This window comes from Lissotriton helveticus, chromosome 1_1 (assembly GCF_964261635.1).
Source record: "Lissotriton helveticus chromosome 1_1, aLisHel1.1, whole genome shotgun sequence".
NCBI classification, from domain to species: Eukaryota; Metazoa; Chordata; class Amphibia; order Caudata; family Salamandridae; genus Lissotriton; species Lissotriton helveticus.
In genome coordinates, this window is record NC_136057.1 from 47,626,217 (window position 1) to 47,646,240 (window position 20,024).

General features: G+C 44.9%; 1 protein-coding gene across 1 annotated transcript in view; it reads left to right on the top strand.

Moving 5' to 3' along the window:
• Positions 1–12,908, top strand: part of LOC144757994 (uncharacterized) — a 37,410-nt gene extending 24,502 nt beyond the window's left edge. The window contains exons 4-5 of the mRNA XM_078646406.1: positions 11,935–12,790; positions 12,845–12,908. Coding sequence (XP_078502532.1) covers positions 11,935–12,790; positions 12,845–12,908 — 920 coding nt within the window. The remainder of the gene's footprint in view (positions 1–11,934; positions 12,791–12,844) is intronic.
• The last annotated feature ends 7,116 nt before the right edge of the window (positions 12,909–20,024 follow it).

The following is a 20,024-nucleotide window of genomic DNA, read 5'->3' on the forward strand; positions in this document are numbered from 1 at the left end:
TAATTGTGTTTTCTCTTCGGTGTTTAACCTCATTATTGTCTCTTGTGAGAAGAGGTCACTCTCAGGTCGAGTTTGTATTCCAAAATATTCTATGTTATTTTTTAGTTAATTGCTTGTTAGGGTGAAATCAATTATGGAGTTCTTTTTCCCACTGGAGAAAGTGGTTTTGGCGGGTACGTCTCCCTCCATTTTTCCATTTAGGATTGTTAGACCTAGTGGTTCCAGATCGCTCCAAATATTATGGATTTTATCCTTTTTCCTATTTGTTTTTATTAGGTTGCAATTGAAGTCACCGGAAATGAATATCTCGTGCGATTGGTAAGTTCTGTGTAAAGATTTTATCAAATTTATCAAAGTTAGAGCTTTTTCAATTTTGGTCGCCTTGTCTGGGTGAATGTATAGATTTATAATGAGTAAACTCCATCCAGGGTATTTTTTGTTTGCTTTCGGCTCTACTTTGATCACTTGTATCCAATTCTCTCCTGAGTCAAGCATTTCAGTTTTCCAGTCAAAATTATTGGTAATAAAGATTGACAGACCTCCCCTTGGGTGTCCATACTTTGCAGATTTTTCTGCCATTATGTGATGTTCCTCATATCCCATGATTTGCCTGGGGGTTACATTCCAGGTTTCCTGGAGTAGAATTATTTCAAATTTATTCAGGTAATCTATTGTTTCTCGGTCTTGGGACATTTCTTTGAAACCATGTACGTTCCACGAGCAAATCCTTATTTTTGTTTCTGGTTTTGGGGATAAATTGGCATTTGGTCTTCGATTGTTTTGTATCAATTTACATACATCAGGATCGATGGGAGTTTAGCGCCTGTGCCAACCAGGACCAGTCATTGTGTTACTTCAGACCCTGGTATAGTTGCTTTGTTTTAGTACTACTCAGATCTTGTTCCGAAATAGATTTCTTCTTGCTCCTTTCAGGATTGTTTGGGTTTTTCCCTTTACGTTGTTAGGTTGAGTAATCTTGTTGATTAGTAAGGGAAATGGATATTTTATTGGGGTGAGACGCTCTAAGGTTATTCCCCATTCTGTAAAATGTGTCCTGGTTGAGAATATGAGTTCTGCTATTTCTTTAGATGCCCAGGTGGTACTGCTTATTTCTGAGTCCATATCTGTGTTTCCTTGGATAAATTCAACTGCTTTCACGTCACTTGTTGTTATCCCCCTCAGTATTGGTATCTCTTCGATTAATCGAAGGATATTTCCCCTGTTCAGCGTGTCTGAATTTCCTTTTGTTTGGAATTCCGGCTTGAACAGTAATTTGCATTCTGTTTCCATTCTTGCTGTTTCGGGATGTCCGGTTTGATAAATTTTCCTTTTTCCCTCTGTTGGATCAAATCGAATGTGGGATATGTTGTCATTTTGACCGGCCATAGTTGTTAAGTCCGGACAAGTGGAATCTACTGTGCATGCTTGTTGTAAGAGGTGCGTTTCTTCTTGACCTGTTTGAAAAATTCCTCCATTTTGGCTGTTTTATTGTTTGACTCAGATTCGTGGTCTCTGCATGTTCTTCCTTTATTTCCTGCTGTGATGATCAGGCCAATATTTGATTTCCTCGCTTGATCGGCCTCTGTTTTTTGGCTTTGCTCTTTTTCCTTTTTTTCCTTGATGTGTGGTGAATTTCCTTCAGTATGCTGAATTAATCCTTTGCTGTCCCATGTTTCACATTCCCTTTTTGGATTATTTTCCTTTGTTTTTTGTTGTTCTGAGACCTCTATATAGTTTGATTTTAGCGTTTTGCTTTTGTCATTGGCTTTGTTTGTAGTTGACTGTTCCTCGTCTTTTGATTTTCCTTGTGTGTTTGCTGTTATTTTGGTTCTGACTGGAGGTTTTGTTTGTTCCTCTGCTTCGTCGGTGTTTGTTTCTTTGTTTCCGTCTTCTTTGGTAAGGGTGTCTGTGATTGGGTTTATTCTGGCCTCTTTTGTCTTCTGTTCGAAGATGGCAAAGAATTGTTTTGCCTGCTTACTTTTGGTAGCATTTTTTCTTGCCTTCCTTGCCCGTTTCCGCTGTCTTTTTGTTAGAGGTTCTGATGTACCCGATGAACCCATTGTTTTGTTTTCTCCCAGACCTCTCTTTATTTGTTCGTTTTCATCTGTATCATTTAAAGTTTTTTCTTCCTCGATGATGTGACTTATTCTGTTTTGGTTTCCGTTTTTATTATCCTCTGTATTGGGATTATCACCTTTGCTGGTTTTCCCACTTGTTACTGCTAATATTTCTTTCAAGATATCTGGTAAGGTTGCTAATTTATCTATTATGTCCTTACAAACGCAGTTTTGATCTATTAGTTTCTCTTTCCATTTTTTATCTTCCTCCTTTTCTTTTGTGATGTATGACGAAATTTTTTCCAGTTTCAAATTTATTCCCGCTATGTGAGATGCAATTAGGTTCATTAAATCTACCTGCACGTCGGGTTTGTTGGATTGAAAGTTCAGCGCATTAATTGCTTGTTGTAAACTTTTTAGGAGCACATCCCCCCAAAGTGTGGATTTTCCTTCCTTTTGTTGTGGGTGTACCCCTATTGATCTATTTAAACTTTCTAAAGAAGAAATAGTTATAGGGTGTTCTTCTTTTGTTGTGCTCTTTATTATGGTAGCGTCTTGGCTCTTGTCCACAGGTTGTCTTATTGGGCTTGATGTAAGGATTATTGGAGCAGTTGTTAGCTTCCTTTCTTGACCATTAGCTTTTCTTTCACCAATGTTATCCGGGTATTCCAATTTTCTTAAATTTTCTAGACTTAGTTGCGTTGGGTCGGCTTCCTTGTGTGTATTTTCTTCGAGCATTCTACGCAATTCCGTTTCATCGAAGATCGAGAAAGATTTGGACCACTCGATCTTTTGTGCGCTTTTCTGCAGATTTGTTTGGGATCCTAAATTGCTCTGATTAATGGGGACTGGGCTACTTTCGTTAACCTCATCTGATGTTTTGTTGGGTGTTGACTTTGTTTGGTTGTGAGGTGCATGAACTTGTGCCGAGGTTTTTATCAGCCAATTTTTTATTGTCGATTTTTCTTTGGGGTTAGGACTTATACTTATTTCCGAGTCATTTCTTATCTTACTTTTTTTGCATGATGAAATCGAGCAGATTGGGTGTTTTGGACTTTTTTGAGATTTTACACCATTGCTATTGTTTAGTGTTGTTGCCCTTTGCTCTTTTGAGAATTGAAAATTGTATTTCAACTTTTCACCTCCAAACTTAAAAGGTTCCGCCATGTGAGTAGGTGCCTGGTCAGGTTGTTCGTTCCTGGTTGACTCTTCTATATTGCTTTTATTCCCTTCATCTTTTTTCCCTTTTACTGTCAACCTTCTTTTTGCTTTCTGTATTCGAGATTGTCGAATTTTTCCTGACCGCATGTTAGACAAATATTCCGGAATTTTGTCTTTTCCTGCTCCTCTCCTGCGTTGTCTTTCCCTGGAATCCCCAAGCCCGTCTGCCGCCTGCGCGACAGCTGCCGTCGGGGGAGTACACTTGGGAGTATAAACGGGGATTGGATGATTGGATAATTAGCTTTTTGGCAAGGAGCGTAAGAATTTATTTCTATGTTACAGCAAATGGACTCAGTATGAATGGCTGATTCCGCTACCTCGGCTCGCCTTTATGACTTGTTATATCTTATTAGTCCATCAAAATGTACTTTTCTCATAGGTATCACTCTCCAGCCCCTTTGCTCTGGTACCAAAAACTAGGTTGACTGGACTAGTACCATGCAAGTGCCAGTATTTTCTACCGCCCCTCTCGATTCTACCGTCCCCTTTGGCCCTTGGACCCTTGAACCCTGTTCTTTTACCACTCCTTACTTGTTTCTTGATTGGGTTCAGGGGGTGTCGCTCGGCTTCTGGCGCTTTGCTTCTGCCTCTTGTGCTGGTTCTCTCTTTGTCGAACCGCTGCTCCAGCTTTTGCAAAACCCCCCTCTTAGTCTCCAAAGGGGCTTCCAAAGGGGCTTCCTAGTGTCCTGGTGTCCTGATGTCAGAAACTTTTTTGTTGCAGCCGTGCCTTTTAAAACCCCCTCTTAAACTCAAGGGACTCAGGGGCTTTCCTGCTGTCAATAGCCCTCTGTCACGATCGTCTCCTTTGGTTAGCTGCTGCTTCCGTGCCTTGCGTTGGTTCTGCCGTACCTGCGGCACCAGCTCTGTCAGCTCTGTCTGCTTACACTGCCCGGGAGCCTTGCCTCAGCTCTCGCTTCTCCTCCACAGCTGGTGGCCTGCCCCCACTTAATATTCGGCTTTTGCTTCAGCGGAGCCGCGGTGCTCCGAGATGCAGTTCGCACCGCAGCTTGAAGGCTCAGGAGTTCAAAGGCTTTTGGTTCGGCAGCATGCGGCTTTTGCTTTTGCGGGGCTGCAGTGCTCCGATATGCAGTTCGCACCGCAGCTTGAAATCGACTTGCGAGCGGTTATGGGCGGCTCGTGGGCATCTTGTACTCAGCTACAGCCACGGTTCTCGGCAGGAACGCCGCCTCTCATCTCCCGCCGCCGCTCACCGGCGCTCACCGCTGCCGCCTCCTCTCGCCTACTCCTCTGCGAAGAACGCTCTCTCTCTCTCGTGTTGCTCTCTCTAGCGCCTCTCACGGATCCAGTCGCAATCCTTTTTAGGATACATTTGTTTTGTGCACCAATGCACCATACTAAAAACAGGTTCATTATAATCCTCTTTGTTCATTCATACAGTTTTTAGAGCTTTACATTCATTTTCATGGTATTCGGCATCCGCTTTGGTTCTGTCATTAGTTAACATAGAAATGGGACTTAAACTCGACCTGTCACAAATGTATAGTATAATTATTGTTTCTATAGCATCCAGCAGTTTGTTTCTACTATGTAAATGCATGTGGGTCCATCAGATTATGTCGTTCTTTTGTGGTGGATCATAATGAGTCCAAGCAATAGAGCCTGCCCCTTAACAGCTTAGCAAACTAGAGGGGAGGGGGTGAAATGAGAACTATGGCAGCAAGTATCACATTGTATTATTCGATGCTCTGTTCCATTGCTGAAGAGTAGAACCCTATCTATGAATATATCGCTTGGGACTCGACAGTGAGGGTATAATTATACAATGCAAGTCATTGCGGTAACACCAGAGCGAGAACCCCAGTGGGCACATGATTTCCTACAATCCCATATTCGCCCACGTGTACACATCATTCATACTGGATCAGATCCTCTGATATATTCAGTTTCACAGACCCAGTGGGCTCTACTCTCAAAAGCAGGCATTGCTCAATTAATCCGGAGTTTGTATAATGCAGCTCTTCACCCCTGAGGGTCTTAAGGCGCTGAGCGGAGGGGGGGGGCTTCTGATCCCTCTGGGCGTGGAGGTTCCGTTGAAAAGCCGGGTCCTGAAGTCCTTCCTGAATTGGAGCAGCGACAGGTATTGCCTGAGGTAGGAGAAGGCGGGTACATGTAATGTGAGGCAGTGGTTCAGGTATGCTGGTCCTATGTCGTGGAGAGCTTTGTAGGCATGTGTGAGGAGCTTGAAGGGGATTCTCTTGATGATTGGGAGCCAGTGGCGTTGTCTGAGGTGCTGTGTTATGTGGCTGCAGCAGGGGATGCCTAGGACCAGTCTGGCTGTGGCGTTTTGGACGTTCTGTAGTTTCGTGAGCTGTTTCTAAGTGACGCCGACGTAGAGTGCGTTGCCGTAGTCAAGTCTGCTGGTGATGAGTGTGTGTGTGACCGTCTTTCTAGGTTTTGTGGGGATCCAGCTGAATGTCGTTTGAAGCAGGATGAGGATACAGCGTTGATATGGTGGTTCTTTGTGAGTGAGGAATTGAGTATGATGCAGTGGTTGTGTACACAGTCTGTAGGAGTGGGAGGGGTTCGTAGTGCGACGGACCACCAGGAGTCGTCCCAGGCTGAGGGGGCGGGTCACAGGATGAGTACTTCGGTCTTGTCTGAGTTGAGCTTGAGGCAGCTGTCTTTCATCAAGGTAGCAACGACCTTCGTTCCGCTATGAAAGTTGAATCAGGCGGCTGTAGATTCGTTGGTGAGGGAGAGGATCAGCTGGATGTTGTTGGCTTAGGAGACGATGTTGAGTCTGTGGTTTCTGACAGCGGCTGTGGGGGTGCGGGGGGGCATGTAGACTTTGAAGAGGGTGGGGCTCAGGGAGGAGCCCTGGGACATTCCACGGCTGATCTTTGTAGGTTCTGAGAGGAACAGGACAGTCTGACACTCTGTGTTCGACCGGTCAGGAAGGAGTGGATCCAGTCCAGTGCCTTGTCGTTGATACCCGACTGTTCAAATTGGGCGCAGGGTCAAGACGAATTTGCATATGGCTGAGTACAAACTGGAATGGCATGGTGAGCAAAAAACTATGAATTTAGGCCCAGATCTCTGAACTGGGGTGAATGTATGACATTGTTCTGGATTCTGTCCATCAATTGTTCTTTTTGCATTTGTCACCCTGAGTGGAATGGGTATGCCCAGACGTAGGTCCCGGCTCTCCATGCCACTGGAGTCGAGCTATCCTGGCTGATGAGGGGTGACACACCGAAACCAGTCCTAGGATGCTTGTTACCAGTTCTTGGATGCTTGTTTCCAGTCCAAGGAGGACCTGGCCTGGCAGTTCGGACTGGACTGTTCCCATTGGGTGCAGGGTCAAGGCTGATTTGCATATGGCTGGGTCCAAACTGGAATCGCATGGTGAGCAAAAAAACGATGGATTTAGGCCCAGATCTCTGTACTGGGGTGAATGTATGACATTGTTCTGCATTCTGTCCATCAATTGTTCTTTCTGCATTTTTCGTGGATACCAGCATCCTGGAATCTTGTGATTAGGTGCGGTGGGAGATGTTGTCGAAGGTGGCCGAGACGTCCAGTAGGATGAGGGTGGCGGTTTCGCCCGAGTCGAGGACGGAGCGGATGTCGTCGATGGCGGCGAGGAGTCCGGGATCGGTGCTATAATTGCTTTGGAGGCCAGATTGGGATTTGTTCAGGACATAGTTTGCTTCAATGAACTTGGAGAGTTGGGCATTGATGGCCTTTTCGATGACCTTGGCAAGGGGGGGGACTAGGGAGATAGGTCTGAGGTACTTGAGGTCTGTCGGGTCGGCAGACAGCTTCTTCAGCAGTGTTGATTGTGGCGTGTTTTTAGCTGGCAGAGAAGGTGACAGTTTTGATTGAGCAGCTGATGCTGCGGCTGTTCAATGGAAGATGTGATGTGGGCAAAGATTCAGTGGGAGTGGATGCCCTGCATTGTCGAGAGTGTGTCATCTGTGGTGAGTGGAGTCCCCTTGAGCACGATATGTTGAGGTAAGACCTTGTTGTGTGCGGTGGTGGCAGGCATTGTAGCAGGTTCTTGGGTGTCAAAGTTGTCATAGTTCTGCCTTATCTTGTGGTGGAATAATGTGCTGAGTTTGTTGCTGAGGTCTTAGGGAGGGTGAGACATCTGTGGTCTCGCTGTTGGGTCTAGCAAACTCTTTGACGATGGCAAAGACTTCTGTGCTGTTGTGTGCGTTTGATTCTGTCTTTGATGGCCGTTTTTGTTTGTGGTTTTAAGGAGAAGGTGGTGTGCGTTGACAGCGGTTTTGAAGGTTGCTTGGGTTTCTGGGATTTTGTTGTTTTTCTATCTCTTCTTGAGTTGTCTGCTGGTACGTTTGGACTTGTGGAGGGCTGAAGTTAACCAGATGGCTTTCTTGAAGTTTTGCCTGCCTGGTGTTTTCTTGAGGGGTGCTGTTGTGTCAGCTCAGTTGGAGAGCCATTGGTGACGGTTGTGTGCTGCAGTGTTGGCGTCTGCTGGTGGTGCGGTCATGCTGAGAAAGTTGATGAGAAGTTCTTCGGTGGCCTTGTTCCAGCTATAACAGATGGGTCATTGGGGGGGGAGAGGGGGATGGTGAACGGTGGGAATGGCTAGGTGCACACAGTGCGGGTTGGTCCAGAGGAGTTCGGTGGTGTGGCTGTAGTTGAAGGTCTAGCGTGTGTCTGGCTGTATGGGTCGATGTGGTGACTAGCTGCTTGAGTCCGATATTGGCGAGGTTCTCCAGTAGGGTGTCGGTGTTTTGGTCACTGGGGTTGTCCAAGTGGAAGTTGAGGTTTCTGAGTAGGATGTAATCGGTGGATGCTAGAGCCTGGGGTGCAATGAGGTCTTCAATGGCATCATTGAAGGGTGGGTGCCGGGGGTCCTGTAGATTTGGGAGCCATGGATGGTGGTGTTGGGGTTGCTCTGGATCTGGAAGGGGAGGTGTTCCATGGTAGTCGTTGAGTCATTCGAGTAAGTGGTCAGTTGGTGGGTGTTCTTGGGGATGATGGCTTTGCCTTCTCCTGGTCGGTTGACGCTGTATTTGTAGGTGATTTTGTAGCCGCAGGGGATCCTTATCACTTGTTCGTCATTCTTGTTGTCCTTAAGTTCAGCAATAAATGCGAGGTTGGCGAACTCCATCGGACTGCAGATTTAGAACTGTAACAAAAAAAACAAGTTAGCAGGCCTTTTCCATCTATGAACTCATGATCTCGAACAACATCCCTGTATCAATCAGGACCGCCCAACATTGCTCCCATTTAGGAAAGAGTTGAGGACTTCCTTCTTTAAAAATAATTTATGTTTATCATTGGCTCTAGCTTCAAGCTAGGTTTGCAGTATAGAAATAACATATACATACATACATAAAGAAGCTGGCCTAGCCTACACTAATGCTTGAATACTTTTGAAAAACTCTTGTGAAAATGTTCATGGGAAAGTTTGGAATGGTTATCCCACCAGAGCACCCCTGGCATCCAGTTAAGGTTTTATCAAGAGTAACAAGTCCACCTTTTAAGCCACTACATGACTTCATGCTTTTTTAGTCACAATGGTTCAGTTTTGGCCTGATTAGGTCCTAGAGGACAGGTATGGGTAGCGAGTATTCAATAAACGCTAGGGAGCAAAGACTGTAGGTATAGGTAGAAAAAAGTTATTTATTTTGATCTTTTTTTCTTTGGATATACATAAATACTTATACTTATACTATATTTCAGGTGCTCAGGTGAATAGTACGGTGCAGGACGTGACACAAGTGAACAAAGTGAACGGACTGTCACACAACAACAACAAGGTTAAAAAACAATTATATACAATGGAAAGAGTAAGAATCCTTGGGTATGTCGACGGCGTTTCGATCCATGTAACTTTAGATCATCATCAGGACTGATGAGCTTCCTGAAACTGTAAAAGTTGGTATTTTAGTTACACATTTTTAAACCTACATGTTTATTTATTTGGGCTTGCAATTAATGTGCTCCCCGGGATTGGTGAAATAACATGCACATGTTTGTGTTCCATCATATGCGCATTGAAAAGAGTTTGTCAAAGGTGAATGGGCAAATTTTCTCACCTTAGAGTGCAACATGTGTATATATATAGCCAAAGGGTTTTTTTTAAAGCTATATTTAGAAGCATATTTGCCTATTTGGATGCATGCATTTTAATAAAATCATTATAATCACTCAATGACTGTTTTTTTCTTTTACCTTGCCAAGGCATTTTCAGGCAAGGGTGATATTTGGATACTGAAGTTGAAGGTTGCTTACTGTGGAGAACCTAGTAATAATATAAACTGTAATCAATGCCACAGAAATTACTGCAAACACAAAATTAGAATAAAAGTTATTAATTCTAATTTTGTGTTTGCAGTAATGAAGAGTACAGCCACTTTTCTGTGGCATTGATTACAGTTTATATTATTACTAGGTTCTCCACAGTAAGCAACCTTCAACTTCAGTATCCAAATATCACCCTTGCCTGAAAATGCCTTGGCAAGGTAAAAGAAAAAACCTGTCATTGAGTGATTATAATGATTTTATTAAAATGCATGCATCCAAATAGGCAAATATGCTTCTAAATATAGCTTTAAAAAAAAACCCTTTGGCTATATATATACACATGTTGCACTCTAAGGTGAGAAAATTTGCCCCTTCACCTTTGACAAACTCTTTTCAATGCGCATATGATGGAACACAAACATGTGCATGTTATTTTACCAATCCCGGGGAGCACATTAATTGCAAGCCCAAATAAATAAATATGTAGGTTTAAAAATGTGTAACTAAAATACCAACTTTTACAGTTTCAGGAAGCTCATCAGTCCTGATGATGATCTAAAGTTACATAGATCGAAACGCCGTCGACATACCCAAGGATTCTTAATCTTTCCATTGTATATAATTGTTTTTTAACCTTGTTGTTGTTGTGTGACAGTCCGTTCACTTTGTTCACTTTTGTCACGTCCTGCACCGTACTATTCACCTGAGCACCTGAAATATAGTATAAGTATAAGTATTTATGTATATCCAAAGAAAAAAAGATCAAAATAAATAACTTTTTTCTACCTATACCTACAGTCTTTGCTCCCTAGCGTTTATTGAATACTCGCTACCCATACCTGTCCTCTAGGACCTAATCAGGCCAAAACTGAACCATTGTGACTAAAAAAGCATCATTCCACCCCAGGTTCTATTAAGTGGGGTTCCCTTGTTTATAAAAAACACTACATGACTTCAAGCCTTACTGTAGATAGTTGTCTACCTAGTAGCAGTCACTTCCTCAAACAGTTAGCAAACTACACACCCCATCAGTAGATGAACAGTTCCTGCAAGTTTACAAAGACAAAGTTAAATATGCACCCAGAGTTAAACATGCACTCATGCTCTGCATTATCAGAATTGAAAATGTATGAGAAATAAGACCATTTTTTGCACTGGCACAGTTTGGTATATTCTGTTTTCTACTCGTGCGGAGACTAGGGGTGGGCGCAATTTGCGTAGTCGTGTTACGCAAAGCTCAGCATAAAAAATGTCTGTGAGCACACAGAATTCTGCAAACACGCGGAATTACTTCTTCCGCTCGTTCACAATGCTTTTTTCCTGTTTGCGTGCCAGGGCGGAAATATCTTGTGAACACACATTTTGAAAACATGAACTAGCAAAAAATTCTACGAAGCCGCGGATCGCGGAGGTTTTGGCAATTCCACTTTCTCTGCGGAATGTGAAATTACCCAAATTCCACAAATTCCGCAAGTGGAACTGAATTTACCGCCCGGGCCTAGCGGAGACACCACATAGACATACCACAGGCTGAGTCCACGTGTGATAAAGATGCAACCATGGCTTTTCTACCCAACATACCTCTAGTAGATATTTGTAAAGCAGAAACATGTGGTTCTGTGCATCCTTTCATAAAATATTTCTCTGGTGACATTAACATATTTGGTCGTTGAGGTATGTGGGTCCGATGTTGTTGAGGGATTTGTAGGCGTGGATGAGGAGTTTGAAAGTGATACTCTTCTCAACGGGGAGCAAGTATATGCTTTGTAGGTGTTGGGTCATATGTTTGTGGCGTGGTGTCCCTAGAATAAGCCTGGCTGTGGCGTTCTGGACCTTACCGATTCTTTTAAGTTATGGCACAACCTATGAGAGGTCAGTAAATATTCCCCTGGACCCTCCAATACATGTTTTGTTTTTTAACAACCTGTGATGTGCCACAGCTTGCTGCAAATGGAAAATGTTACTCACTTGCAAATACTATCTGCTTGTCATGTTGCAGGCTCACATGCATCACCCACTTGCTGTATGGTTGTAAAGTATATAGGTTGCTCAGATTAAGCAGTTTATTTTTTTTATTTTACACATATAAGCAGTTGTACTCCGATGGAAAAAACAACACAATGATTTTAATTGGAGTCTGCGCGCTGATGCATTATGCCTTTCTGGTATGGGATTACGAGCGTTCTCCAGATGAAAACTCAATCTTAAATTAATTATTTTTAGTAGTCAGAACCCAACCCATGAGAGGTCACCACATGTGAACTGTAGAACTACAAGCAGCAAATGATTGTTTACAGGTAGTAACATTTTCCTTCCTTCCTAGATATTATTGTCTACCTTTCTCATATTATAACCGTGCATTTCTTTCAAGAAATATTTCCCATGTATAATTCTCAGTGTTCATTTCATTCTGCAGCACAGCAGCCGACGACAGAAAGTATGAATGGGAAAGAGAAACGTAAAGCTTCCGGAGGAAGGAAGAATTTTGCTTATAAAATAAATGAAGGAAAACACCAAGGAATACAGAGCCGGGAGAATTTTAACAATAAAACACTACTTGCAAGGCAGAAAAGAATAGACACCAGCCTAAGAGTTTATGCCTGTGCTGAGTGTAAGAAAACATTTACTGGAAAGACGCGTCTTTTACTGCATGAACAAACACACATAGATCGGTATCCCTACACTGAGCATGAAATGAGGTTTGCTGATAAGGCAACGCATGAAAAAACTCACAAGGGAGAGAGGCCCTTTCACTGCAATATCTGTGAGAAAAGTTTTACTCAGAAGGGAATTCATCTAAAACATCAAAGCGTACACACAGGAGAGAAGCCTTATCACTGCACTGTGTGTTCCAAACCCTTTTCTCAGAAGGCAAACCTTGTACTGCATCAAAGAACACACACCGGGGAGAGGCCTCATCACTGCACTGTGTGTTCCAAACCCTTTTCTCGGAAGGCACACCTTGTACTGCATCGAAGAACACACACCGGAGAGAGGCCTTATCACTGCACTGTGTGTTCCAAAAGGTTTTCTCGGAAGGCGTACCTTGTACAACATCAAAGCGTACACACAGGAGAGAGGCCTTATCACTGCACTGTGTGTTTCAAGGGCTTTACTCTTAAGGCAGCCCTTATACGCCATCAAAGCGTACACACAGGAGAGAGGCCTTATCACTGCACTGTGTGTTCCAAGGGCTTTACTCTTAAGGCAGCCCTTGTACGCCATCAAAGCATACACACAGGAGAGAGGCCTTATAACTGCACTGTGTGTGAGTAGAGGTCCCTTGTACGGCATCAAAGCGTATACACAGACTGCACTGTGTGAAGCAAGAGCTTTGATTTTAAGGCAAGCCTTGTACGCCATCAAAGAACACACAGGCGACGGCCATGACGCTGTACAGGATATGGAAACTGCTGTAAACAAAAGGTGGTGATCAGCAACCTCAAGGAACACTTACAAGATGGAAGCCTTCTCGAAGCACTGCCAAAAAACCTTCATTTAAAAAAAGAAATGTGATCTTTTAAATCATCTAAGAATCTACAGCTGAATTTAGACCTCCCATGACATCAAACAATCCTTCCGGGCTGAGATCCTCCCTTTCCTCTGAAGTCAGAGGAGCTTTGAGTTAACAGACAAACTCCAACGTTCGCAGTGTCTCCAAACAGAATGTAGGTTCTTCAACATCACTAACGTCACATCACCAAGCAATAAACTTCACAGAGGCTGCTTCACTGCGAATTAAACCTGTCAGACTCTCATGAAATGTGTGCAGTGTTGAGGACATGTTACCAACTGTGGATCATAAACTATCCTGATAGACATAACTTCTGGGATTCAACAAAAAATTATTGAAAGACCTGAGCACATGGGAAAAAGAAACTAGGAGAAGAAATAGGAATCCATAACCACTTGAGTACAACAAATATAAACTCCTTTCATCACTAAAGCAGGAACTACTACTCGCTGTCAGTATCTTCAGACCGGCTGTGTAAATATTCTGTACAACCCATCCAGGCTGAGAGATCAAAAGAGGATTCATGGCTGTCCAGATTCTAACAACATACAAAGGTGGCACCAACCATATAATTCCGCAGTTTCAACTGCCGAGACTGTGACACATTTCACAATGTTTTGAGATGGTTTATTATGGTGGGAATTTTCTTTTTTTTTTGATAATCAATTTTATTATCATTTTGAAAAGAAAAAAAAAAGACAGCATACATCTTAGACAGTAAAGCCAATTCCATCTCCAACAGACAGTAAAAAAAAACACTGTGTGGGTAGGAGTATTTATGCAAGCCACCCAAGCTGGAAAGCAGCACCCCGTTACATGGGAGAGGCAAAGCTGGCAATTTAAAACAGTAGGTTCAGCCATTTGACACCTCGTGGGACAACCATGTTCCTCCTGGACCACGCACTCATCCACTCCCTGGTGCGTCTTTCGCAGGGTAGGGGGTTTGGGCTGGGCCCAGGCCGCTGCAATATTTTATTTAGCCACAGCGACCGCAGTTCCCAGAGAATGTTTGTCCGCTCTAGAGCCGTCCAAACCTTCAAATACACCCAGGAGAAGACGTAAGGGATCGTGTGGAACCTGCCAACCCAAGATCTGTGTGAGCTCAGATTCCACCTCAGACCAAAAGGGGTTAAGGCCTGGGTAAAGCCAGACCATATGGTAGAAGTCAGCCGGAGTTTGGCCGCTATTCTGGTGAGAATTAAATACACAAAAACTAACGTTCACATAATTTACAAAACAAAGCAGATTGTCTGATAAAGACACTGTAAGGAGTATTTCATTGCATGCTGTGATGTGTTTTGTGAGGTCAGTTGTGTCCTTTTCTAGTGTGAGGGGTGAGATTAACAACTAGACACTGCTGCCGTGAGCTGTTTGCCAAGAATGTCTTATTTTACGCAATAAAACTTTGCTAATAAACCAATCTGCCTGCCTGTTTCATGTGGTGATGAGACAGGAGATACTTCAAACTCATCAGTACGTTCAGAGTGTCTGTTTTCTATCTTGGTGATTAGTATGTCACAGAAGAGGGTGGGGAGGAACTTACGCTCCCCTGCAGCCCTTCCACCACCAGCCCCTCAGATGTGAGGCGTTCCAGGGTGTAGTTTGCGCCATCACTTTGTTTATTAGAGTAGTGCAAGCGTTACAAGTACAATTTGCACTGTTGATGTTTCAGAAGACAACCTTTGAAGTTTAATAGTGTAATTGCTTTGGGAACACCTTTGTCCCTTGGACGTTTTCCTTCGCTGAGCGTATTGGTTGGCTTAAAATAGTCCGATTACTCAGGACACTGTGCCATCTGTGAGCGCACAAGGCTTGCCTCCAAACTATTATATCGAAGCAACAGAACTAGTGTATGAAGTCTTGAATCATCCTGGTGAATGTTAAGTGTCCCTCACAAGATCCACCCGTGGTCATCAGTGACCATGAAGCAAGAGACAGACAGATGCCTGGTGCGAGGCTGCTCTGGGGTCACTCAGACACCAGTGCCGATGTCGCCACCCCTATCCCCGACAATGTTTAACATCTAAATCTCTCCTTGGGCCAGACTTATCAGGAGGCATGGATTCGCCCTGGTCTCATGTGCCGGTGGAATGACTCCTAGTGGACGGTTGAGGCCGGGGAATGCCTGTGTCCTGCCCCCAAGGTCAGGAACCTCAGAGTCCTCTTCGATGACCAGTTTAATTTTTCTGCCGAGGTAAACAGCCTCACGTCCTCCTGCTTCTTTTTACTAAAAACCTTGAGAAAAATCTTCCCTTTTCTCTCATAAGAATTGCAAAAGACGCTGGTGGTGGCGCTCTTTTTGTCTAAACTGGACTATTGCAATGTCCTTTTTTGGGGCATTGATAAGACCCAGCTGAGAAAACTGCAGTCTCTACAGAACACCTCGGCAGGAATTAAGTCACTGCACTGGCTTCCCATCCAGCAGCGGGTGGAATTTAAGGCCTTATGCCTGGCGCACAAAGAACTTTATGGTGGCGATGCTGAGAATCTCCCAAAAATGTTCCTACCTTATACCCCCCAAGTACCCTTAGATCTGCTAATTTAGGCCTTATCCAGATTGCTAAGATCAGACGGGCAAGATGGGATGGCAGGACTTTATCAAGTTGTGCATCAAAGTTATGGAACAAAATGCCTATGGCCATGAAATTTCAATCTAATCAGCAGGTCTTTAGGAAGCAATTGAAAACATGGCTGTTCACTTCCACATAATCCCCTGGTAACACAGATCATACTTCCTTTCTACATACACTAGCGCCAAGACGCCACTGCAATCGCGCGCTCTATAAACATATATCCTATCCTATCCTATTTGGGCAAGTGCTGGAGCTTGCTGAGGCTGGTAGCAAGCCCTGGATCTGCAGTGACGTGTGAATCTCTAGGAATGAACTAAGTCGCAATGGTGGGCTGAGACGCCCTGGGTGCTAAGTGAATGATGAGGCTAGGAATTGGGGGCCTCAGCTGGAGCTGTGATACTGGATTATTGTCAAGAGCAAGCCAGCGGGTCACAAGATTGTTACAGCTCCGTTGGCACATTTACGGCATATCAGCCAGATATAAAACTTTATTCGGCTTACATAGGCTCTAAAAGTACAAGTTACTAGCATATTAGACTCAAAATTCATTTTCTAAAACACAGTGATTTTTTGGCAACAGATGTTTGTGCGCGCAGTAAAATCAGTGCGAACAGCACCACGCGCAGTGCAAGAGGGCGCTGCATCTTTCCGTCGCTTGAGAAGAAGTTCTACTAGAGCTGCAGCTTCCTCAACGTGAATGGAAGGTTTATCGACATGAGTGCGAGTGCCCATACCCGGGCATCCGCGTTGAGAAATCTCGTTGAGAGATGGTCTAGTGCTGGATTTTCCTTGCTCACGCTCTTCAATTTAACGTTGGTGAGCACAAGCAAGGAAACGTTTTTCTGAACTCCGAGTGTCTGAGGAGTGTGGAAAGACTCCACAAAGTCTACGAACGTAGCTGAGTTCACCGCCCAGACCTAATGTTTATGTCTCTGTTTGTTCGTGTTGAGAGAAAGCTCCAACAAATTATCACGTCAAGAATTTAAAATTCTATTTAGCACATATTGATGGGAATAATGCTTCTTTTTCTATTACTTAATTTGCACAGCAACCAATCAACAGTACACTTAAAAACAACATTTCCCATGATGTCAGTAACCACAGTCCACAAATCACTGCCCATTATGCTCAGGTATGGCCAGCACCATCTTATTTTATTTATTTGCAAGCTTGTACCGCGCTGGGAATCGACTCCCTGAGGAGTATCTCCGCGCCTTTGGCAACATCAGAAAGCAAGTAGCCTCGTATTTGTGTATTCTCAGTTTCAAACAGTTCAACCACAATATCTGGGTCCTAGATGGGATTACCTACTTTGTCTAACCTGGAACGATGCATTAGTTGTATAAACGTCACTCAGCTGAAGAGCTGTAAAGCTCTAACTTGAAGTCTGTTACCTTGTCTAGTATCCAGGTGTCTTGAGACAACATGTCCCAGTTGTTAAAGAAATACCTCACTTTTCCCCCCACCCAAATGTTATTTGACATGGAATGATCTATACCCTGAAAAATAAGCATGGAGGGATGTCTCGCTCTGGACGGTCCCCCCTTAATTGAATTATTGTAGTTCTTCTCAGTGGTAAGGCATCAGGGGCCGAGTACCCTAGTACTTGTCAGCTACTCTCTGTAGACACATAGTTTTGATCTTGCTGGTGCAAACTCTGGCCTCATTTACAAGAGGCCTGCCCAGCTGGAGCGTCACTTTTCTTTTTTAAGCTGGGGTGGTGCAGGCCTCTGAATCATATCTACAAGGCGACGCAAAACGCTTCATAGATATGGAGTAGGGCTAGGCCGCGCAAAGTGCTGCGTTGGCTTACTCTGCATCAAAGAGGCGTTCCATGGGTGTTGCTGTGGGTTTTCCCACGAAACACCCATTTATTTTGACACCGCCCCAGATTTAGACACTCAAGTAAACCTGGGGCAGCGGTAAAACCTTACACCTCCCCAGAGCAGGCAAAACGAGGAGAAATGTTTTAATTTCTCCTCTTTTATTCCTCTTTCCATGTGTGCCACGTTCTTCAGCCGACATAGACCCCAGTGCACCATGGTGCAAGGGTGTCTGCATTGGCGCTCGGCTGCATAAAGAGCACCTGAAAGGCCAGTAATGCACTGTGTCCTGGACGGTGCATTCCTGCTCTTTTGATTGGTGCAGAGCAGGGCACCAAAAGAGACTTGCAATGCTGCTGGATGCCAATTCTTGGTAAATGAGGCCCTCAGTGTTCCCCGATCAGTGTATGAGGTGTTATTGAACGTGTCTTGTTGGTCTAATTATCACAGCTCGGCCATGGGCTTATTGCTCGTGCAAAGCGGAGTGGGCACACTGGGGCGCGTGCATCAAAGCTGGCAGTAGAGGACTGCGCTCCTCCGACCAGAGAGGGCACACTGGAGCGCGTGCATCAAAGCAGGCAGTAGAAGACTGCACCCCTCCGACCAGAGAGGGCACACTGGGACGCGTGCATCAAAGCAGGCAGTAGAGGGTACGCTCCTCCGATCTGAGAGGCTACAGTCTGACCCAAATCAACTGCTCCACAGATGAAAATGCTGCGGCAATTGCCCACCGATTGCATCGCTCGGCAGACAAGTGTAGCAGCTTCTCTTTCAATTACATTAACAATCGAATAAAAGAATCAATCAAGAAGCAAATACACCGTACATAAGCGTATACAAGAAGATATGACCACAACCAGATATATGAATGATAACTGTGGGAAACTGGCTCTTTATAAAGTATACCAAAAAGAGGTCTACTGTGCATGGAGCCCAGGGGTTCCCTTATGAGTGGACGGGGTTTTCTTTAGCAATCTCAAGTTGCTCTTCTGTGGAGTAGTGAGGTCGAGCAGCCTTAGGCTTATCAGAGAGGAGTGTCAGATATCTGCGATACACGCACAGAGTCAATAAATGGTACACACGACTCAATAAGGAGAGCCACACCAATTTATGAAAATAACACATATCTTGATATATATTTAGGCACCAGAAACAATACGATCAGGCGCACCCTAACCCCGTGCACTTGTGAACGAACAGTGTTGATGCTTGGTCGTGACATGGCAATCTAGGCGCAGTTTACGGGCTCGCCGGACATTAGGGGGCTAAAGATCTTCCTCAGGTTCCGCCGGGGGGTCCAGTGTCAAACCCCTATAATCTGCCCACCTCTTCCACACCTTAAAGTGTTTGCGGGGGCATCCTCGTGCTTCAAATATCGGTCGCTCTAGACCCATACAAAAGTCCAGTCCAGCTCTCCATACACTCAGGGGGGGGGGCCCTCACATCCTTCCAAGCTCGGGCCAAGTCCCTTTTGGCAACCACCAGCCCCAGGAGCAACAAATGTCGTTTGTATATGTTTCCACCAGCCCCCTCCAGGATGTATAGTAGGCCTAGGCGATGAGTACGGGGAAGGGTCCAGCCCAGCACCTCAGACAGGCAGCTCCACACACCCCTCCAGAAACCAACCAGCCTAGGGCACGACCATACCGTATGGAGCAATGTGCCCACTGCAACCCCACAGCGCAAGCATTCCGGGGACCCAATCAAGCCTGCTTTCCACAGACGCTCACGGGTGTAGTAGGCCCTATGGAGAATTTTGAATTGGATTAGTCTAAATCGTATTGCAATGGCTGCCCCCCTAGGGGATTCCAGGGCCTCCCTCCAATCATCTTCATCCAGTTGACCGATATCTGCCTCCCAAGCTGGAAGAAGAGTGGAGGAGCAGTGGGTGACCATCGTCTGGTAGATACGTGGGACTTTCTTATCCCCAAGGTCACCCATAAAGACCTTCGCCTCAAATGGACTAAATTCAGGGAGCGAGTCTAGGTTGGCAATACTGGGAGTTAGTGCGTGTCGGAACTGCAGGTACCGAAAAAATTGGGACTGGGGCATATCGAAATCCGTGCTAAGCGCTTGGAAGGACTTGAGCGTCGTCCCGGACATCACATGTCCTAGCTGCGAGATACCGTGTCCCAGCCATCGAATCCTGATAATGTAGATAGTTCGGGTAGTAGGCCGTTACGCAACAGCGGCGTTTCGGCGGTCAGCCTGCCCCACCAGCCCATGCGGCGTAAGGCCTGCCGCCACACAGCAAAGACAATTCTTGTGACCCTCGGTAACAACCGACGAAGCCGGGGTGAGTAGAGGATGGTGTGGAGCGTATTCTCACCCATCAACGTGCGTTCCAGGACATAGGCCGGATCTCCACTGTCTCCATACCACCATTCGTTCAGGATTAGGAGGTGAGCGGCTTGGTAATAGGACAGTAGATCCGAGGTGGCCAAACCTCCACAGTAGGTGGACAAGAAGCACGTACGTAGCGCTACTCTGGCTGCTCCCCCAGCCCACAGAAAGCGGCCCAAGACCGAATTGACCTGTCGAAACCATTGGGGTGCGATCGGATAAGGATGGTTCTGCAATTGGTAGAGGAGGCGCG